Source organism: Zosterops lateralis (genome assembly GCF_965231275.1).
Source record: "Zosterops lateralis genome assembly, chromosome: 18".
Classification (NCBI taxonomy): Eukaryota; Metazoa; Chordata; class Aves; order Passeriformes; family Zosteropidae; genus Zosterops; species Zosterops lateralis.
This window is the reverse complement of record NC_139778.1, coordinates 1,184,074-1,204,658: the sequence shown is the minus strand read 5'-3', so window position 1 is coordinate 1,204,658 and position 20,585 is coordinate 1,184,074. Positions and strand designations below refer to the sequence as shown.

At 40.5% G+C, this 20,585-nt stretch overlaps 2 protein-coding genes across 7 annotated transcripts in view; one reads left to right on the top strand and one right to left on the bottom strand.

The window, feature by feature from the left end:
• Positions 1-11,114, bottom strand: part of MBTD1 (mbt domain containing 1) — a 29,410-nt gene extending 18,296 nt beyond the window's left edge. The window contains exons 1-6 of one of the 6 annotated variants that reach the window (XM_083874318.1): positions 10,816-11,114; positions 9,084-9,272; positions 4,070-4,271; positions 2,803-2,942; positions 2,094-2,208; positions 1,920-2,005 (exon numbers count right to left, since the gene is read on the bottom strand). In XM_083874318.1, coding sequence (XP_083730444.1) covers positions 1,920-2,005; positions 2,094-2,208; positions 2,803-2,942; positions 4,070-4,223 — 495 coding nt within the window. In that variant the 5' untranslated portion in view covers positions 4,224-4,271; positions 9,084-9,272; positions 10,816-11,114. The remainder of the gene's footprint in view (positions 1-1,919; positions 2,006-2,093; positions 2,209-2,802; positions 2,943-4,069; positions 4,272-9,083; positions 9,273-10,815) is intronic. The other 5 variants (XM_083874313.1, XM_083874314.1, XM_083874316.1 and 2 more) reach the window with 5 other exon arrangements.
• Positions 11,115-11,471: 357 nt separating this feature from the next.
• UTP18 (UTP18 small subunit processome component) lies at positions 11,472-18,944 on the top strand. The gene is made up of 14 exons (XM_083874344.1): positions 11,472-11,786; positions 11,880-12,007; positions 12,101-12,196; positions 12,666-12,745; positions 12,975-13,060; positions 13,625-13,750; positions 14,613-14,787; positions 15,111-15,211; positions 15,960-16,050; positions 16,369-16,492; positions 17,283-17,457; positions 17,674-17,816; positions 18,355-18,414; positions 18,889-18,944. The coding sequence occupies exons 1-13, from the start codon at positions 11,484-11,486 to the stop codon at positions 18,377-18,379; spliced, it is 1,653 nt and encodes a 550-aa protein (XP_083730470.1). The 5' UTR covers positions 11,472-11,483; the 3' UTR covers positions 18,380-18,414; positions 18,889-18,944.
• Positions 18,945-20,585: the final 1,641 nt, after the last annotated feature.

Here is a 20,585-nt window from a genome sequence, read left to right as displayed (position 1 = left end):
TCTCACATCTCATAATTCCCTTAAATTTTCTTTAATATTGATCCTAACATTCCCTATCAAATACCCATACAGATATACCTAGTATAACCAATAAATTTAGCATATTTTATTAAATAACGAAAGGCAGATATGTCATGATTTTACTGTCAATTCAAAACTTTGGTCTTGAACAGAGTAAGTTTTACATATTCCATCACACACATACAGGTGTATGAAATCCATAACATGGATGGTAAACAAACATCAACTAATATGAATTTTCACAAATCAAAGCAATATAATACACAAAAAACAGCAATCTTTCCAAAAAGGCAAAAAAAAAAAAAAATTGTTTAATTATGAATGGAGTGGGACAAAGAGAAGGCTCTAACAAAAGAGCACTGATGTGTTTTTCAGATTCTGACTGGTTTAAATAATATATTTCTCAAAGAAATATTTACAGTAAAGTTAAATGCAAATCATACCCTTATAACACTAACTCCTACCCACCAAAGATATAGAAATTTCCAAAGAAAACTGTAGGATTTGCATTTTACTTGTATGAAAAAGGGAAATGAGGACAGAGAATAAATAACTTTCAGGCTACTTGGTAGCACTTTTCTCATAATCTTATGAAAATTTTCGAGGTACAGTGTGACCATGAGCGTGGTCTTGGTTCACATTATTGGGGCACTGTGCAGCTGAATGAATGAAGCAGTGAGAAAGGAAAATACAACTCTTTTTAGTAAAATGCAATATTGGAGCATAATTTACAAGTGACCTGACAATTGTAGCTGTCTCTAATAGAGGATGCCACCCATCCTGAGATATTTATAGATATAATAGCACAGCTCATGTTATCAAACTAGACTTTTTGATATGAACTCATGAAATCACTTATTACATGTACATAACTGTGAAAGCAAAGCGCAAACATGCTGACTTGAGCATGTGGAATTTGATACAAATTCCCCAAGTTCTCCTCACACAAGGCTCTGTTCTGGGCAGTAGCTGAAGCCTCTGAGCATAAAGGGTACTATTCACAAAGTGCCAACTGCCAGGAGCACTCAACTCCCACTGCTTTATGAGTGGAGAGGGCTCAGCAGGAATTCCTGAGCTCTTCTGTCTCATGGACAACTTCCATGAAGCAAAATGTTTGTTTTGATTACAACTTTCAGCACATAATTTTGAGCAAAACAAAAATTTTGTAATATAAAACACTTTTAACTCCTCAAATTAAAAAATACACTGAGGTAACACCTGCCAAAGCTCGTAAGTAAGAGACAGAAAGTACTGACAATATTTTAATTGTCAGTTTAATGGCTAATTACTAGAATTTCACAAACATACTAAAGACAAGTGATGCTAAATATTTTCCCCAAATCCTGATTTCCTCAGTCATTAAAGAATGTCTAAAACAAGGAAAAGTAACTCTAAATTTCAGATTTCTAAACAGCCTTTTTTTTTTCCCCATACTAGACTACCTGGTAACATGACTGACAGGGAGAATCTGACTAAAAATTAAGAAAGAAAACTCCAAATCTAAATATGTAACAAAAAGATCAGTCCAACACAATGGAACAACCCTGACAATCTAAAAAGCCTTTTGTAATTGTTTTCAGTACAGCTTGACTTGGTTGGTTTGTTACTGTGCAGTACATAAGATAATTTTGTGACTTGAACACAAGAAAACCAATTCTCAAGTATGTAAGAGCCTTCCTTTTTGTTTATGAGAGTGTATATATGATGAAAGTAACTGATGGTGTTCAGAAGGGTTTCAAAGGACAAATAAATTATCTAAAAAAGTAATCATGCTCAGTTATATTTCACAGATCATGAAAAATATTTGGATATGAATATTTAGGAAAAATAAATTCAAGAACTACCACGGGCTCACTCATACACACAGAGAGAAGGAAAACAAACTGAGAAATACTCACATGTTTAAAGCAGGTAACAGGAGCTGCTGTAAAGCTATTACTATTGATGTAGTTACCCCAGCTGAAACCTTCCACAGGGACAGCTGCTAAGGGAAAGTTATTTTAGTTAGGAAACTGCTAATGAGGTACAAATCTTACAGTGTTTTTATCTCAGCTCCATTTATATGCTATTACCTGCTTTTGTCTTTGCCTGGTTTTGTAAAGTTGCTTGGTACTGGGCATATGCTGCTAATTTAGCCACTAAAGGCTGTTTTTGTAGAACTTTAGATTTCTTTGTTGGAGGCTTACCCTAAAAAAAAAAAAACAAACAAAAAAAACCCAACCCAAGTAAATAACATCTTTCTAAATTCCCATCAGGAAATTTCCACAGGGCTGCAGTTATCTTTGGCAGATTTAAACTAAAATTAGAACTATACAGAGACTAGATTATCACACAACTACACGTATTACAAAATAAATATAAAAACCAGTAGTAAGGAGTGTCCAAAAGATGACTTTTGTACTACTATCCCAACTTGAACAGCATTATAGATTCACTGTTGTTTACCTGAAAAAAAGATATCTCTTAAAAGCAGGTCAAAATGAAGAACTTTTAATCTAACTTACAGCAATGCAGTTTCTTGGCATTTGTTGCAATGAACTTGAGATGGGGTATAATGATATTTCTTGACATTTCTCTGTCTTTTTTTGACTACTACAACCATGCCTGGATGATTATTTAATTAATATTTTAAGTCAATGGGCATATATACCTATATTGCAACTCTATAAAGAAAACCCTCAAACCCAAGAAACTGATGTTAAAACACGCAGCCATTTGTACAAATACCCAATTTCAGCACCACAGAGGACAGAAAGGATGGAAAGAAAACAGTGTCTGTACCGCTACCTGAAGCCTGGCCAGAATGCTGGCCTTCTTGGAGTTGGAGGAGTAACTTCTGGAGCACGACACGCTGCAGAAGCGCTTGGTTTTAGAGTAAAAAGCGTCCCGGACACCAACCATGCCACACATCTCACAGGTAGCTAATCAGAGGAGAGAAAAATAATCCCAAAGTGTTAAGAGTGTAGTTTAAATTGCAGTAAAAAAATTCAGAATAAAGAGGATATAATTAAGGTCCTGGAGGTGGTACCATCAAGCGGTTTCTGAGGGTTTGACCCCCAAAGAAAATTGCACAGGAAAAAAAAAATTAAAAGACCACCACTAATATCAGTGAAACACCAAGAACCTCAAGTTCACTTGTGAAATAATGCATCTTTCTACTCCCTATTAATTTCACCCCTGGTGCAACTGAATGACCTGGCTAAATCAACTCAAGCTGATTTTTGATTTTTCACTGTTCTCAAGGAAGCATCTGCTTTGAATCTGGGCCTGCCAATCTTGATTTCCCCTAAATATTGAATACTTCCAACCTGAAATAAAACCAGATCTCTTGTTTGATTCATAAATTAATATATCCCAAGTACCCCAGCCCACCAATGTTTTTTTTCTGGCTAGAATCATGTTTCAGAGGTGGACAGCATCACCCACAGTGTATTCCACGATGAGTAAGACTCAGAGACCAACTAATGCTAGGGAGAAAATACCCAAATTCTGCCCAGACAGAGCTCTACACGAATCACTAGGATTTCATATAAAATATTTTTCCCCGATAACAAAAAAAATCTTCCCTTTTAAATTTGTTTTCCTAGTATCCTCCAGCTCACAGCTGGTACACACTAACAGGTTTTATACAGTAGCAGTAATGAAGTTTCTCTAGTATAGCAAGAAATATATTTAAAAATACTGTATATGCAACATAAAGGGCAGAGAGAAGGTATGTCCTGGCATAGATAGAACACACTGACATTGTCCTCAAAGCTCCAAGAATAAAACATGAGAATACACACATGCAAGTGCAGAGACAACACATCTGACAGGAGGGCAGATGTTCCCATACTATTTCTTCCCTGTTAGCAAGCTTCAAACCCTCTCTTATTTCTGTTTAGCAGCACCCAAACAATTCCCCCTCCCAAAACCAACTAACCCAAATCCTTTAGCTGCTTTGGTCCCTTTTCAGTTGGACCCAACCTTTGGGATGGGACCCTCAGAACCCAGCACAGGCTAAAACCCCCCAATATCAACTCCTTGCACTCACACAACACATACTCACCCATGCCAGATTTGCCATCTGGGTAAGTATAAACTTGCCCATTGTTCTTGATAATTGGGAGACTGGATGGCAAAGGAGCAACCTCCTCCTCACTTTCATCTGAGCTGGAGCTGCTGCTGGTGTCCTCACTACAACTATCATAACCGTCAAACATCCCGAACGAGTCTCGGCGTTTCCTTTCCACTCGGGAACTATGTTCTGTCTAAAAATTAAACAAAACCAAACAACAACAAAAAAACGCCAAAGAATAGCAGAATGTTCTGAATGCAAAGATTTCAAAGTCAAGCTTAAAAAAGTTTCATAGGTCAATCTTCAAAAGCAGGTGTTTTAAGGCACTGCTGTAGCAGCACAGATATGAGCCATGTATTGCTAATTACACGAGCATTGTATAATCAAAAGTGGCCAATTTTTGGTGTTGTGATGTACAGGAAGAAAAAAAAAATATATCTCATGATGCACTGAGAATACACAGGAGCCATCCATACATTTAATTTCCTTGGTATCTTTAGAGTTCATTAAGCCTGACGTGCTGAACACTGACAGCCACACTGATCTTATATGCAAATGAGCCTATTCCAGATGGCTGCAGCCAATTCCACTAAAATTCATTCATTTCAGAAAGCTGGGCAGAGAAAAGACAGTTCAATCCAGAGGGCATTTCTAGCACAGGAACAGGAACGAGAGGCTCTGTGCTCTCATTGGCTTGTGGTTCTCCATAAATCACTGTGAGTCCTGTGTGGAGCAGGAACACCTCTCCAGCTCCCAGGGCTGTTCTGAGCATTAATACATTAACCATTCTAACAGCTCAGTTACTATGGCAATAGGGTCTGTACAAATGCTGAAAGAGAGAAAGGTGACTAATTTGCCACTGTCATACACAAAAAAACTTGTTACATAATTGTTTTTCTAGAATCAAAAAAAAAAATCTGAAGTAGGATAAAACCACACAATTTTGACAGTAAGCGATTTCCAGCAAAGACATTAAAGAAGCAGGAGATTAACTGATGTACTTTTTCTAAGGCACATCCACCACATGCATTTTGATACAAGTGACAATTTTCACTTCATTAATATCCTGCACAGCTCTATTGAAACAAGGCTCCTCCCATGTGAGCTGCCCTCATTAAGCTAAAAAAAATATTTTATGTTTCATATTATTTCCATAATCTTAAACAATATCTATCAAGTTTGAGAGGGAATAACAAATAAAAACAAAACCCAAGAAATTCTACAATAAAAATACAAGTTAGGGAAATGAAGTACAGGCAAGAAAACAAGAAAAATTAAAAAAGCCTTTGGCTCAACTTCCTTTTTTCAAGAGCTAAATTTTTATTTAAAAGTCAGTGTAGACAAAAAAAGTAATGCGATTGGGCTTTTCCTTATTAAATTGCATTTGGATTCATAGCTTCAAGATTTCATCACAATTGCCTAGAGCCCTTTCCTAGAGAATATGCCTGAACATCTTTATGGTTAGATCTCATCTGAGCATTTTTCTGCCATGCTATCCCTTTATTACATTATATTCTCCTTTGCAATCTCAATAAATCCTATTATGGAAGAATTTCTTAATAGATACAAGGGAAAACTGATTTCCACACTGACCCAATCCTAGTATGCAATTATTAAAAAAAAAAAAAATTCCCCAAAAACCCAGTAAGCACCAAAGGTTATGCAATAAGGCAAACACTTTTAACACACTTACAGTGATTCTGAAACAAAAGAACAAAATAAATCAGTGTAATGTTAATTACGACTATACTCCTCAGCCAAAAAAAAAAAATTAAAATTATATTAAATCAATTCAAATTTAGGCACAACCTGACAACTTTCACAAGGTCCTGAAAGCAGCAATCAGGAATTGTGGGATTGTTAGAGGAAACAGTGAGCCCTGGCAGACAAAGGCCAGCCCTGTCACCTATCCTGTGTCACTTGTCCCATCTGCCACCAACACACACGACCAGTGGATTTTTTTGTGAGTGCACACGTGTGCAGCTTAAGGCTGAAGCTGAGCACAACGTTGCCATGGATACAATGTCCTGCCAACACTGTCAGGAATTTTCAGAGCAGATGAAAACTAGTCATCTTCTTCAAGATTTCAGGAGCTCCTTAATTTCTCACAGTATTTAAGTTCTTTGCTAAGATATAAAGTGTGATTCCATCTGAACCATTCCTGGTAATAATACCAAGAGCATTATGAGGCTTGGAGGGTTTTATGGACATTTCAAAAGCAGCAATCATCAAATTTTTGAGTTTAACTACACTGTCAAAACAAATCTCATGCACCACCTTTTCATTTACTTAATATTCAGTCAAATTGTTCCAACTCAAAAATTACTGAACATCAAATCTGCAATTCAAATCAGCTGCTTTGCTTACAATTTTAAAATAATACTGTAGATTTTATAAAACATCCGTATCCCAGCTTTTGCCAGAAGATGACCACGTTTGCCAGATAATTTATGCAGGACATTCTTAATGTTAACTTGCAGTTATTACCTGGATTGCAATTGGGGAAACTACTCAAAATGTTCTCAAATGTACACAAAAGCACTTCTATTTTGATAATAAGCACCCACAGAGGTTCTTTTCAACCCATGTTGAAACACAGCATTTGTAGAAATAAGTGAACGTAAGGAAAATTTGACAACCCTTCCTGCAGAATTCAGAAGAACAAAAGAAAAGGAGCTCTAACACCTGGAAGTGAAAAGTTGGAGCACTGCTCTGAATTCAAAGGTCAAAGATGGATCCTGACAAAAAGGACAATATACACCTCAAAAAATAATTATAAACAAGATAAAGCAGGGGCTTTGGTACAGCAGCAGCCTTCCAGTTCCTGCTGAGTTCTTGCTAATTGGTTCCACCTTTTTCTTTTGAAAATTAAGTACAAAATTTCCCCCTTTCTGATTTTCTAGGGCCTCAATCTTCTTCCAGAAGCTCTCAACCATCTCATCAACAGCTCCTGAAGTGCTGGTGGCTTTAATACATTATCGGTGAGCTTCAGAAGAGATACCAGAAGTTGGAACCATAGACTTTATGCTCACATTCTCTGTCCCTTTGTTGTTAACCCTCCTGTCTTCAGAAAAGCCAAAAGAGAAGCCAGGAAAGGACATGTCAAAGAGCCCCATCCCATCCCTGGTGAGGTGATGGAACAAGCAATGTTGGAAATCATTCCTAGGCATGTGAAGGACAAGAAACTCTTGATGAGTCTTTTTAGGCTCCACAAATGACAGCAACACCTTGTGTGTCCAAACCAGCATCTCCCCAGAGCAGCTGCAGGGCTTGGATTCAAAAACAGGCGTGCAAAAATATCCCCCATTCCTCAAATCAACATCAAACCAGTTTCCTACTCTTCAAAGCTGGACTTAGCACCAAAATTCACGCTGAGGAGATGGTCTTTTCCTCAAAACACAACCCAATGAGTGTTTGATTTCTAACAAAACTGGGAATAGCCTCCTGTCTATCCACAGAAACCGCTTGGAGCAGGAGCCTGGTTTGCTGTAAAACAGAACCTTGCAGCTGGTTAATGCCAAAAGAGCAGCAGCTTCAGTGACTGCTCCACTAATAGAGTCTCTCTGTACATCAGGTAGAAATAATATACAAATAAAAGAACAAGACAAACTTTCAGGCTTATTTTCCTAATAAGATTACTGGTTCCTCATCAGAGGTTTTCAGTCAGAGCACTGTGAAATGTAGCTCTGGCAAATTACCCCATACTATTTGCTCGGGGGGTTTCTTGCATACTTTTCTTTATTGAAGGGATGGGTGGAGAAAGGAACTCTAAAGAACTGCTTTCTTATTCTGCCCAACTTCCCATTTTCCTGTTCTTCCCCCTCCTCCCTGTGAATACTTGACAGACTATTTTTAATAAATACTCTTAATTAAGCATTACATAAGGCAAATAGAATGAAAAATAATACAGTTAAGGAAACTGGTTTCCCTGAGAGCAGGAAGACAACTCTAAACAAGTAAGAAAATAACCAGTTTCTCACTCTTAACATACATTTTTATACACACACACATATATATACATTGAATTTGATCAACACATTATAGCAAAAATTCTTTGAGTGTAGTATCCACTCTTATAACACAAAAAAGTGGGCACAAAGGGTGAGCAATCCATGGCAAAACCAAAAACCATTTCATGTTATTTGGGCATCAAACATTTACTCATGAATGGCTTCAGTATCTCAACAAAGACTATGCTCAAACACTGACAAAATTTATGCAAAAGAGTTTTGAAGGTAAAAACTTGGAAGGAAAACACTTCATTATTATGTAACCAAACCTCTCGCTCCCAGGTAAGCGCAGCTGGCCACAGGAGGATGATCCAAAACAGCCCCAGAAAGGTTTCAAACCACTCCAAATGGTTGTTGTTACTCTTGAATTCAATCTGGGGCTTTAATTCAGAATGGCAGCAATTTGGAGCTTGGAGCACAAGAGCTGGAGCTCAGCAAAGGGACAGCAGCACTTGAACAGAGGCATTAATTTCCTATATCCAGCTCCAAGCCCTCCAAACAGGACAGAACTATGGACAGGTGGGACCTGAGGCCAACAATGAGATCACCAAAACCTTCAAGCCAAGGCTCTGTCATAAAACAGATTTACTTTAATCACATATCCTTAATGGATCCAAAGGTATTTCCAAGTTAGGCTTAAATTTGATGCACAGGTTTTGTTTTCAAAAATTCACTGATGGTTTACACTACAAACTTAGTTTCAGCTCTGGATGTTAAGGAAACACTACAACAGAATCAATTTATTACAACTCTTCTGAATGCAAGTTGGCCAAAATAATTTACAGTAGAATAGTAGCTTGTCCCTGTGGAATGGAAGCCTAATTGTGCCTCAAAACATGACCAAAAAAGAAAATTCAAACATGGTACCAATTTCAAGAAAACACATTTTCAGCTTTCATTAAAAACAAACAAAAAAAAAACCCCAAAGCTAAACATCTTGGGATTCTTGGAAATCAGAACCAACCAAACTTACTTTTTTTATATAAACAACTCACCTCTATCTGGAAATGTGCCTTCCACTCTTATTATAAGTAAAATCTCTGCTGGAAAATTACAGAAATGTTTTTTCCTGTCTCTTCATTTGCTATGTATGACAGCATTTTGTCTGAAGCCAGTTTCTGCTGTTTGCCAATGGTTTTGTCCATAGCCTCTTCCCCAGGGGGTTTCACACAAGAGGGGAGACTCTTTCATAAAAAAATATATCACATTAGCAGGAAATTTTGGAGGGGAGGGTGTGATGATTAATACGTGAAATATCTGAGTTTTGATAAAACTAAAAAAATCTGTTACAAACTCCATTACGTTTCTACAAAGCCCTTACAGGAGTATCTGGAAGAGGCAAATATTTCACTTTAAACACTGTGTTATCACTAAAACAAACAAACAAAAATCCCAAATAAAATAACAAATTTACACATAAAGAACCCCCAAACCACCACCAACCCAAAACCCCAAGTCTTCAACACCTGAATTCATTCCACGTGCTCAGAGCGTACCAACTTACCTGAGAAATGAAGAAATGCAGTAGTGGTTGGCAGAAGGTAAGAAAAGCCTTGCAAAATTAAATCAGATTTTAGAAGGTAAGAGAAATGAAACCCAAGGAGAGGCAACTTTTGTGCATGTTATCACTGCTGCCAGAGGCACCTCTCTCTTTGAGGAACAATGAAAGGAATTCTTATTTCCAGTTTTTGATCTTTCTGCATGTGCACAAACCCACATATTCTCAAGAACAACATCTAAACTATTCCTGGGAGACAAAATCCCTCTGCAGAGTTTCTTACAGCCCATGATGCCAAGGCTGAAGGAATAAATAAAGACAATTGACCTGCCAAGTTCTGTTGCCTTCTTAGGGGAATATATTGTTTTAGTTCCCATTAAGGGCTCCAGATTAGACTCTCATAGCGTTATTCCACTCCTTTTAAGCCCAAATCAATCTGTTGAATACAATAAATAGGTAAATGCAGGTCCTCAAACCTGCAAAATATTTTTAATTCAAAATAGAAAAGATTGCCCTGCAGCTTTCAGTTTTGACTAGGTTTAGATTTGAAAAATAGCAACAGCTGCCAGCCACATTTTAAAATAAATTGCTTTTCACACACAGAATTTTTACCACCATCAACATGCGCTTTGTAGCAGGATTTTTAATTTTCAAAGCCACGCCGGGCAGAAATGGTTACACTTTTAAATATTTCCAGCAACAGCCTGAAAGTGAAACTCGTTTCCCGAGTTTAGTGCTTCTTCCAGAGAGACCAAAGTCACAATATCAGAAGTCATAAAACTTGCACGGGAGGGGGGAAGTGGCCGCAAAGAATCCAAAACTTGCGAAGAAAACACTCCGGCACTAAACACGAGCCACGCTGAAAAACTGAACTTTAAAAGGCTACAACTACAGGAGGAAGTTGGTGAAAGCCGGCACTAGAGTGGAGCAGGGGGTGAAGCTGAAACTTTTCTCCGAGGCGGCAGGAAAGAGGGGAAGGAACAAAACCCGAGGCCGCAGGGGAGGCCGGAACAAAGGGGTCCGGGCCTGCCGCCCCCCCGGGACCCTCCGCCGGCAGCGGCAGCGCCGGGCCTGCCCCCGGAGACCCCGCCCAGGGCGGGCACGGCCCCCGCAGCACCCGGGGGTGTCCCCGGCCCCCTCCCGCACCCCACGGCTCAGCCCGCGCCGCTTCCCCCCTCAGGGGCTGGGGCTTCCGCGGGGCCGCGCCTCCCGCGGGCTCCGGTACTCACCAGCTCCTTTGTGTTTTCCATCAGGCCCTCATGGGCAGGAGCCGCCTGCTGCCTCTGCGCGCTGGCCCCAGGGGCTCGGGCGCTGCGGGTGCCCGCGGTCGGGGCCGGGGCCGGCGGGGCGGGGGCGGCCCGGGCGGTTCAGCCGCTCCGAGCGCCGGGGACCGTCCGGGACCGACCGCGGCCGCCGGGACATCAACAACACGAGCGGGCAACTGCGCATGCGCGGACACGCCCCCGCCGGGCTCGGGCTGCGCGGGGCGGCCCCACTGCCATATCACCCCCCCCAACCCCGCTCTGGGCGAAACCATTCGGTACCGGGGGTGGGCGCTCCCCGCCAAGGCGGGCACAGCGGAGGATAAGAGCAGCTGTATCCGCCAGAGAGTGGCGGTGCGCACGGGATGTCCCCGTGAGAGGCCGATGAGCGGCTGGTGAGGGACGCGAGTCGCCTCACGGCTCAGGGCATCCCCCCGCGGGCCCGCAATGGAATGGCCGCATCACGTGGGACTCGGGCTGGGCGGGGGCGCGGGGGGCAAAGGGAGGCGAAGAAAGGAGTCACGTGGTCACGCCGGGGGCGGGGTTTCACGCACGGGGAGGGGGCGGGGCGACAGCGCCAACCAATCGCGGGGCGGGGGGGCGTGTTCCGGTTCCGGTTCCGGGTCTGGGGCGCCATGAGGGGCTCGGCGGCGCGGCGGGAGCCGGCGGCGGGAAAAGCGGGGACAGCGACCACAATGAAGGCGGCGAAGAAAATATCTAAAGGGACCAAGGTGACGGGACCCAAGCGGGCGGCGAAGCGGCTCCTGGCCGGGGGGAATCAGGCGGCGGCGGCCACCGAGGCGGCGCGGCGCGCCCGCCACCTGAAGGCGCTGAGCTGCGCCTCGGGCGCCGAGAGGGAGCTGGAGGAGCTGGTGTTCGGCGACAGCCTCAACGTGGAGGAGGATGAGCTGCTGAGGCGCCTGGCAGGGCCCCGACGGGTACGGCACATCCCGGGCTGGACTCGGTGCTCGCTGCGTTCCCTGGGCTCCCAGCCGTGCTCCCGGTCACTCCGCACCTTCCGTTGTTTTCAGGTCACTGCCGTGGACGGGAAAGGCCTCCAGGAGGAGTCCAGCGATTCGGGGGTGGAAGATGAAGCGAAGGGTAACTTACTGCCCAAAAAGCCGGCGTGGGTGGATGAGGATGATGAAGCTGAGGAAAAGTAAGTTGAGGCTGAGTGATGGGAATTGTGGATCACACTTGGGAGCGCCTTGGTTTGAACGGTGTTTGTGTTCTGTGTGTTTTTCCCCTCCAGTGTTGATATGACCCATAAGTACAGGAAAGATTTCATGAAAAGTGACACCGAGACAACGCTTACTAAGAAAAAACTAAAGAAAAGGCTTGAGGAACAGTAAGTTTCACTGATTTTTTTGTGGGTGACTATATTGAGATGGGATCATTCATCTCCAAGGTGGAGATGAAACCCAACAATTTTGTGAGCTAAAATACATTTATGTGACATTCAAAGCCACTTTCTTTTTTATCCAATGTGGCCTCTTCAAAGCCAGTGCTTCCTGCAGTATTTACAGTGTTTTTAAATCATAAATAATACTAAGAATAGTAAATAAAACCTGCATTAGCATTGTCTTGACTGATTTGTTTAATGCTTGTATCAAAGTGCCCAAACTAATTTGCCTTCTAAGGAGTTATGCAAGAAACAGTGAAATCTTAATTTAAAAACAAAAATACTTGAATTGTGTTTTAAGTTCAAGTAATCCTGCAAAGTTCTGACTGTGCCTCTTCTAAGTACTTAATACATAGAATGAAAATTACTGTCTCACAAAAGTTGTGATTTTTTTCTTGTCTTTTTTTCTTGTAAGGTTTCAGCAAGCCATGGGAGGAGTTCCTGCCTGGGCTGATCTAGAACACAGGAAGAAATCCAAAAGGACTTTGAGTGATAGTAAATATGTCCAATACTATTCTGATAAGTGTTTCTGTGATTCCCTATTCAGCTTGCTAGAAGATAATTACTTTTGCATCGTACTTTTGTTTTCTCAGATTCAGTAGTGTGATAATATGCTGGATATGTCAGCTTTATTCCTTCAGTGTGCTTTAATTTAATTCATTTCAGTGAGGAAGGTGTTGATTTTTGTGCAATTAGCTGTTTCCATGTGCTTTGGTTTAATGAGGTGACAGTGATGAAGAAGATGATCTGCTGTGCAGGACTGGCAATTTCATAACCAGCTCAGAGTCTCTGCCAAGAGGGATTTTAAAGGTAAAGACAAACCTTATCTTTTCACTTCTGTTGGACTTGAGTGCACACTTTGGCTCTTGTTGTGTATAAAATTAGTGATTCTGTGAATTTGTTTCTGTGATTAGAAGCTCTAGAGGGCAAGCAAATGGAACAGTTCATGTGGAAGCATGAAACAATAAACTGGGGTGGATTGTTTGACATAAGAATTTTCTGCACTCTAAAATAGCATCTCGTAGTAGGAATTTAATTTCTGCAGAGGGAGGATGGAATTCTCCCCCAACTTTGGAGCTACTGAAATGATCTTTAAGAAAACAGCCTTAAATTGGTGTTTCTCATTTCTACAGCTATCTGAAATGAGTCAGAATGCAGCTGGTTTTACACTCAGTTTTAAAGCAAGTAGAAAGTGAATTCAGCCTGTGTTTGCATTAGAGAAACTCCCTGAACAGGCTCTGTGTGCTCTGCTCACCTCATGCTGCCCAAAACTTCATCACAGGGCTTGAGGTCTTGTAGCATAAAGAGTAATTGGTTTTTTGTTCAGTAGAAGTGATTGTTGAGGGTTTTTTAAACTGTCTGATTGTGTTGTAGATGAGCACCTGCATTCCTGCAAATCAGGAACGTTTTGCCAATGGAAAACTGGTGACGGTGCAGTTTCATCCTTCAGCCCAAGTGGTGATGACAGCTGGGCACGATCGCTCTGTGTCCCTCTTCCAGGTGAAGAATTTCACTTTGTGCTCTGCTAATGGTCACTAACGCAAAACCTTTTTTTTTTTTTTTGAGTATACATGAAGTAGCCTGGAGTGGTAGACTTTGTTTTCTCTTTTCCTCTGCACGCTGAATGTAATGTCTGTGGTTACGATGGAAATTTCTTGCTTAAAGGCACCTTGGAAGGAATTTCCACCTGTGGCTTCACACCAAGCCCATTCAGAGTACTGGCAAACTTTTTGCCTCAGAGTTTTTAGCTGAAGATTTGTGTTTAAAAATGTTTGGTTTGAAGGTTTGCAGTGATGGGCCCTAACAAAGTTTTTTGTTCCTTAGTTGTTTGGAGAGCCTGTAGTGGGGGGAGCAGCCCACTTTGCTTTGAGACTGTAAAATTCCTGTGAAATCATGTTGGGGATGGAGAGGCTGTGCTGCAGGAAGAAGATGTTCATCCTTAGACACTGCCCTGCTCCTCTGAAAACTAAAGATCTTAATTTTATTTAGGAACTTTTAGCATGACCCATGTATCAATGAAATAATCAGATACAAGTGAAACGTGATATTCCCACAGAGCTGAAAGAAAACCCAAATCAAAGCAGATGTTTCCATTTAGAAAAAGCACAATAGAAGTGATTATTTCAACCAAGCATCGGCGAGATGAGGAAGGACAAGAGGTGTGAGGTCTGTCAGAAAGGCAGGTAGTGAAGGAGCTAAAAACCAGATCATTTGTAGGAGAGAGGAAGAGTTTAAAGCTTCACAGTGATGTACCTCTTACTACTTAAGTCTCAGCTGAGAAGTTGATATGATTTTTCTCTGTAAAAGTATTTGATACATTCCTCAATATGACAACTTGGTTTGTCACTTTCTTTTTTTGAAGGTGGACGGTATAAGGAACTCAAAAATACAGAGCATCTATTTAGAGAATTTTCCAATTTATAAAGCTCGTTTCAGTGTGGATGGAGAACAAGTTATAGCCACTGGCACTCATCACAGCATGTTCTTTGTGTATGACATGATGGCTGGGAGCATCATCCCTATCCCAAAAGTACGAGGTAAGTTTTCCAGCTCTGAATGCCTGGGCACATTTGAAACTGTGAGGTGGCACATAAATTTGCTTTAAAAGGAAGTGCTGTGGGTTGTTGGGGGTTGTATTTTTTAACTCGTGTTCAAGGAAATAAAGTACTTTTAGTGTTAATTTGTCTGGCATATTAATTATCACACATGAGCAAGGTTGAGTTCAGCTTCTCTGTGACAGCATATTGCAGAAATGAAAAGCTGAAGTGGAGTCAGGTCTTAGTCATATTCATCCTACCTCTAAACGTTGAGGCCAAAAAATAAATTACACCAATTTCAAGTTTCAAATCTCTTTTTAAAGGTGTGGAGGAGAAATTTCTGAGAAACTTTGAGCTCTCTCCAGATGGATCATTTATGCTGCTAATTGGAACTTCGGGTTACCTTCATTTGCTGTCCACGAAGGTACTTTCTCTGCACGGTTCATGTAGCTTCACTTTTTTGGTGCCTTTTCCCTTTTGAATCTGCTTTTATCTCATCTGCAAGGCAATCTAACTTTCAGCTGAAGCCAAGGTATGACACATATTGTGACAACCCTCAAAAATGTGCTGCTGAATCAACCCACTGCAGCTGCAGGGAATTATTTTGGACTCTCTGAGACTTTATTCCACAGCTCCATGAGGCTGGTGGAGCTCAGGGCAGCTCCACTGAGAAGAAATCCTGTGTCAGTTCTGTATTTCAGCTTCTTGCACAAGTCCTGTGCTGGCAAAAGGAATGGAAACAGCATAGGAACAGGAACCTGGGGGTGCCAGAGATGCAGGACTGCTTTTTTGGGAGTCATGCTAGTGCATGCTGCTCTGCCCTGTTCATGAATCATGCCAAACACTGATTCATAACGCACAGAGCAATCTTGCAGCTGAATTTTAAAATGCCTTATGATGGCAGGTGGATGTGTTTTAAACTTTCACAGGGGAAGATACTTTTAAAGGAGAAAGTTCAGTTTTGTATAACTCAGGCCCTTCAGTGAGAGCAGACAAGTGTTTGTTGATCCAGCTGCAGTTGGACTCAGGAGCTTGTGCTCTGCTCTGCAGGCACTGAAAATGTTGTTCTCTGAAGGTCAGGGTAGCCAACTTAAGATTTTTGTGGGACAGGAAACAACTTTTCTGTAGATTTTTAGTAGAATCTCTTGTCAGCATTGTTCTTCATCCTACAGACAAAAGAACTGATCAGCACTATGAAGGTGAATGGAAGGTGCACTGCCTCTGCTTTCACCCCAGACAGCAGTAAAATATACAGCTATTCAAGTGAGTATTCCACCAGCTCTAATCATAATTCCATTTAAATTGAATGAGTTCTTAGAAGTCACTTATTGTTTTAGAAAAATAATTTTAAAAATTTATGTTAGTATCTCCCCTAAAAATACATCCAAGTGATCAATCATTAAAGAATGGAATTAACTATTTTAGTATGCCTTTAATTGTTGGGGATTTTTTAAAATACTCTATATTTGATAGTTGTCAATGAACTTCTAGTTGTCATCTAATTAAATTTATTTTAACAAAATGGACCAACGAAGTGATATGTACGTGTGTTTTCTCTAATATCCTTCATTCTGCAACCAGAGGAAGGTGAAGTTTTCATTTGGGATGTGAGAAATAGAAAGTGTCTACACAAATTTGAAGATGAAGGTTCTTTGGAAGGAAAATGCATTGCTGTTTCAAAAAATAACCAATATGTGGCATGTGGGTAAGTGACTGAACTTCAACAGCTTCTTCTGTTCTCATTTTGAAGCTCTTCAGTGAACTTCAGGGTGGCTGTGAGAATGTAGGAACATGTTTTGGCTCTAATAAGCTTAGAGTAGACAAGAATAAATGAATATTACCTGTTTTATTATAATAATTTACTTTTTTCTGTGTAAATATAAAATACCATAGTCCACCTAAAACAGTTTCAAAAGGGGCCTCAACTCAAGGCCACAAGCAGAAATTTTCTCCAAATTTATTGAGATGCAGTTTCAGGCAGTGTCTGCATTATTTTAAATGAGAATAGCAAATAAATACAGGAGTACAACATATATTTTCCTAGTTCACTGTAGAAGAGGATTTTAAAGTGAGCTTATGCTACAGTTATAAAAAGAAAAACCCACAATAAAAAACTTGAATTATTTCAGAATATTTTTGATACTTTGCTCTCCTTGCTTTGAATTCATCCTGGGAAGAGATGGGTTCATCAAGGTTTTCCACAGTTGAAATAATAATAATAATAATAATAATAATAATAATAATAAGGTAACAATAAATAACTTATATTAAATACTTATATAATAAGTTAAAAGAAAATACAAACCAACCTAAACGCCTCCACTAAAAATTGTTACAAACTCCAAAGGAAAATCAAGCTCCAAACAAAATATTATTACAAACTTCAGTAAATAATTGGAAATTACATTTTCAGGTGAGTAGTGGCTATAGTTAACAAGGCAATATGTACTGAAATGTCACTTTTCAGTATACTCTTTGTTCATTTTGTTCTTTAGCTCATCTTCTGGAGTTGTAAATTTATACACTACTGATGTCTGCCTCAAAGAAAACCATCCTAAACCAGTTAAAGCCATAATGAATCTTGTCACTTCTGCCACCTGTGTGACCTTTAATCCCACCACAGAGATTTTGGCAGTGGCTTCCCGTGATGCTGACGAGGCTGTCAAATTGGTATGTTCTGCTTCTTTATTGCAATATTTCTTTTAGATCTTGCTAAAAATACTGCTGGTGACATAATAAAACTGATATGAAGAGGTACAAATACTGCAAAAGGTGCTGGACCACCAACCAGATCAGGACATGGCCAAGACACTCTGGATTTACAGATTTGTATTTTATTTTTAGTGGGTTTTTCTTAACTTTAAATTCTGCCCTATTTCTCAATAGGTGCACCTTCCTTCATATACTGTATTCTCAAACTTCCCAGTGTTCAGAAGAAAACAGATTTATCTTACTCAATCTATGGACTTCTCTCCCGGAAGTGGATATTTCTCTGTAGCAAATAACAAAGGCAAAGCTTTGTTATTTAGGTAGGTACTAAGTTAGGTCCATTAATCCCAGATAACACGTTTGTGTTCTGTAGGAAGTGATAAGTGACTCCTGATCTGAATTTCACCCCATGAGTTACTTGAGTGTGGAGTTGGCTTTCCCTGCTGGAGAACAGCCCTTGTTGTTTGTCTGATTATGCAATACACCATTTCCATACTTTTTTTTTTGTTTTCCTCCCCTGCTGGTGTGCTCAGGGGTGAGGAGCAATGCTAACTCTAAGCAGAAATAATTTTTTTCAACTCACAACTTCATGGTGCTTAAAAAACTGCTTAATTTTAAGATGAGATTTTAGTGATTTACTAAGACGGACAGGAGAAATTTCTAGAAATATTCCTAAATATGACTAAATCTTGTGATTTGTCCTTTATTTTAACTTGAATTGCATATTTTAATGGTACTTAAGTAATTCTAGCAGATGGTGGTTTGCTATCTTTTACTGCTGAACAGCTGTTATTTCTTTGTGTTGTCCCCTCAACACATTACTGGGAAGTTTTAAATCTCTCAATTTCTTTTCTTTAGGCTGAAACATTATTCATCCTTCTGAAAGAAGATCCAGGAGAAAATGAACCAGTAACTGAGGTGAAAATAGCACTAGAACTGTTCACAGTGTTGGCTTGAGGAGCCTCAGAATTTTCATTTTGCTGCCTCCACTTCTTTATGGATGGCAAGAAGAATTTCTTAGCCCTGTGTGAAATTATATTTAAATCAAACTCAGCAATGCTGGTAAACAGCTGCAGGCTTGGCTTGATCCTGTTCTGGAATATTGTGAACCACACAAATCTGCATCATTTCAAATTCCTGTTATGTGAATTACTGAAGTTTGAAGCACAGTCTCTGTGCAGATATGGTTTTACTGTACACTTAAATGTCTTGGGAAACTGGAAAAACTTGTAGCCCTGATGGTAATAGAGTTGATTGACAAAATGAGGGGAGGCTGAACTTGTTTAGACTGGAAGCAGCTCTGACTGCTGCATGTTAAGCTTGCATAGAATTTTGTGATGACTTGGTATTTGGAAAATACTAACAAAATTATCTTTACTGTTCTTTCCCCAGGTGTTTTAACCTGCAGGTACAAGGATGCTGACAAAATCAAAGCTTCTTTTTTTTTTTAATATAAAAACTACAAAATACTAATAAAATATATATGTTTTAAAATTTGATTGATTGATTTTAAATAAATATACCTGGTAAGTTTCCAAGCAACTTATTTCCACTTACTCCAATGCTTCGTGTAAGTTCACAAGTAAGATTTTATTGCTTGGCACTTCAAGCTGGTGTCTTCCAGAAGTGCTTAAATGTCTTAATTATTATAAACATGCCAGTGCTTGTATAATATTCCCATACTGGGTCCTGGTTTAGGGCAAATTTGGGAGGAAACCTCTGAATGAGGTTCCTCAGGAGAGCAAACCCAAACAGCCCCTTCCCCTGCCAGCTGGTCCAGGAAAAGAACTTCTTCGGAGAAAAGTGGAAAAAACTATTTATTTGGCAAACAAAATGCCCACAAGCATAAGGAATGAACCATACAAAACAATAAAACCTCTCGCTGGTCCAAAGAGAGATGGCAAAACTGAGAGAAGTCCTTGCAGGGAGTCAGCTCAGCTCTCTCAGTCGCTTATCAGAGATGCTGGAAAATGCTGAGGTCCAGCCCCAGTGGGGTGCAAGATCCCAGTTCTCCTCTGGGTTTTTCAGTCCAAAACAGATTTAAACAGTCCCAAGAAAAAGAAAAAAAAAAAAAAAAAAAAACCCACCAGTCCAGGAGCTTTTTTGCCTCAGCTAGCTAGACTAACTAAAAGGAAAAAAAAACCCAAAACTCTGGCAGCTGTCTGTGCATCCGATGAACACACTGTCCCAAGGAAGAAGAGGAAAAATGCAGAGGAGTGAACACTGTTTATCAAAACAAACTGTGCACTTCTTCTTCCCCTCAGAAGCTTCACTCTCAGAACTAATCTTAAAGGTACAGAACACAGCATACAGCACACACAGAGCAGACAGTTGGGGATACAGGGATCATAGTCACCCTAGGACAGACTGAATTGCCTCAAACCAGGCCCAGAGACACTTTGGAGACAAGTCCAAGAAATGCTCATTTTCTTTATTCAGTTTGAGTTTATCTCCTGACAGCGTGCTCACAGCAGATCACAGTATATGGTTATACTTTATGCATATCCATAGCTTTCCTTAGAAAAGGTGTGGTTATGAAAACTATTTCTTAGCACTTATCATTATAATTATTATCATTATAATATGTGAAGTGCAGTCACAGACAGCCCTGGTGGTCAAGGCTCAGCATCTTCCCCTGATGAAGGCTGGATGTCTTCCTCGCTTGTTGGGAAAGATGGGACAGGAAGGGTGTTGTGGTTTGAAAGCAAAACAAATGAGAGGCTCCAAGTCAGAGATATAATTTAATAAGAAGAAAGGTAAAAAGGTAAAAATAAAATCAATGCAATAACACAAAGGAGCACTGCCAGAGTCAGAATACAACCTGAGCAGGGTGGTGGGAGCAGTCCAGGTGAGGGGCTCTTCCTGAAGCAGTGATCCCACAGAAAGGTCTGGGAGCTCTGCTCCTCTGGGAATCCAGTGGCTCAGGGCTGCTTGTCCTGTCCCAAATCCCAGATTCTCTCCAGGTGGGAATGCTTGGCTCCTCCCCCTGGGCATTGGGAGCATCTCCCAATGGGATGAGGAGTCGTGCAGTGGCTCCTTGATGGCCCATTAAACAGAGAGAGCTCCTGGAGGGAGTTCCCTGTGAGTCC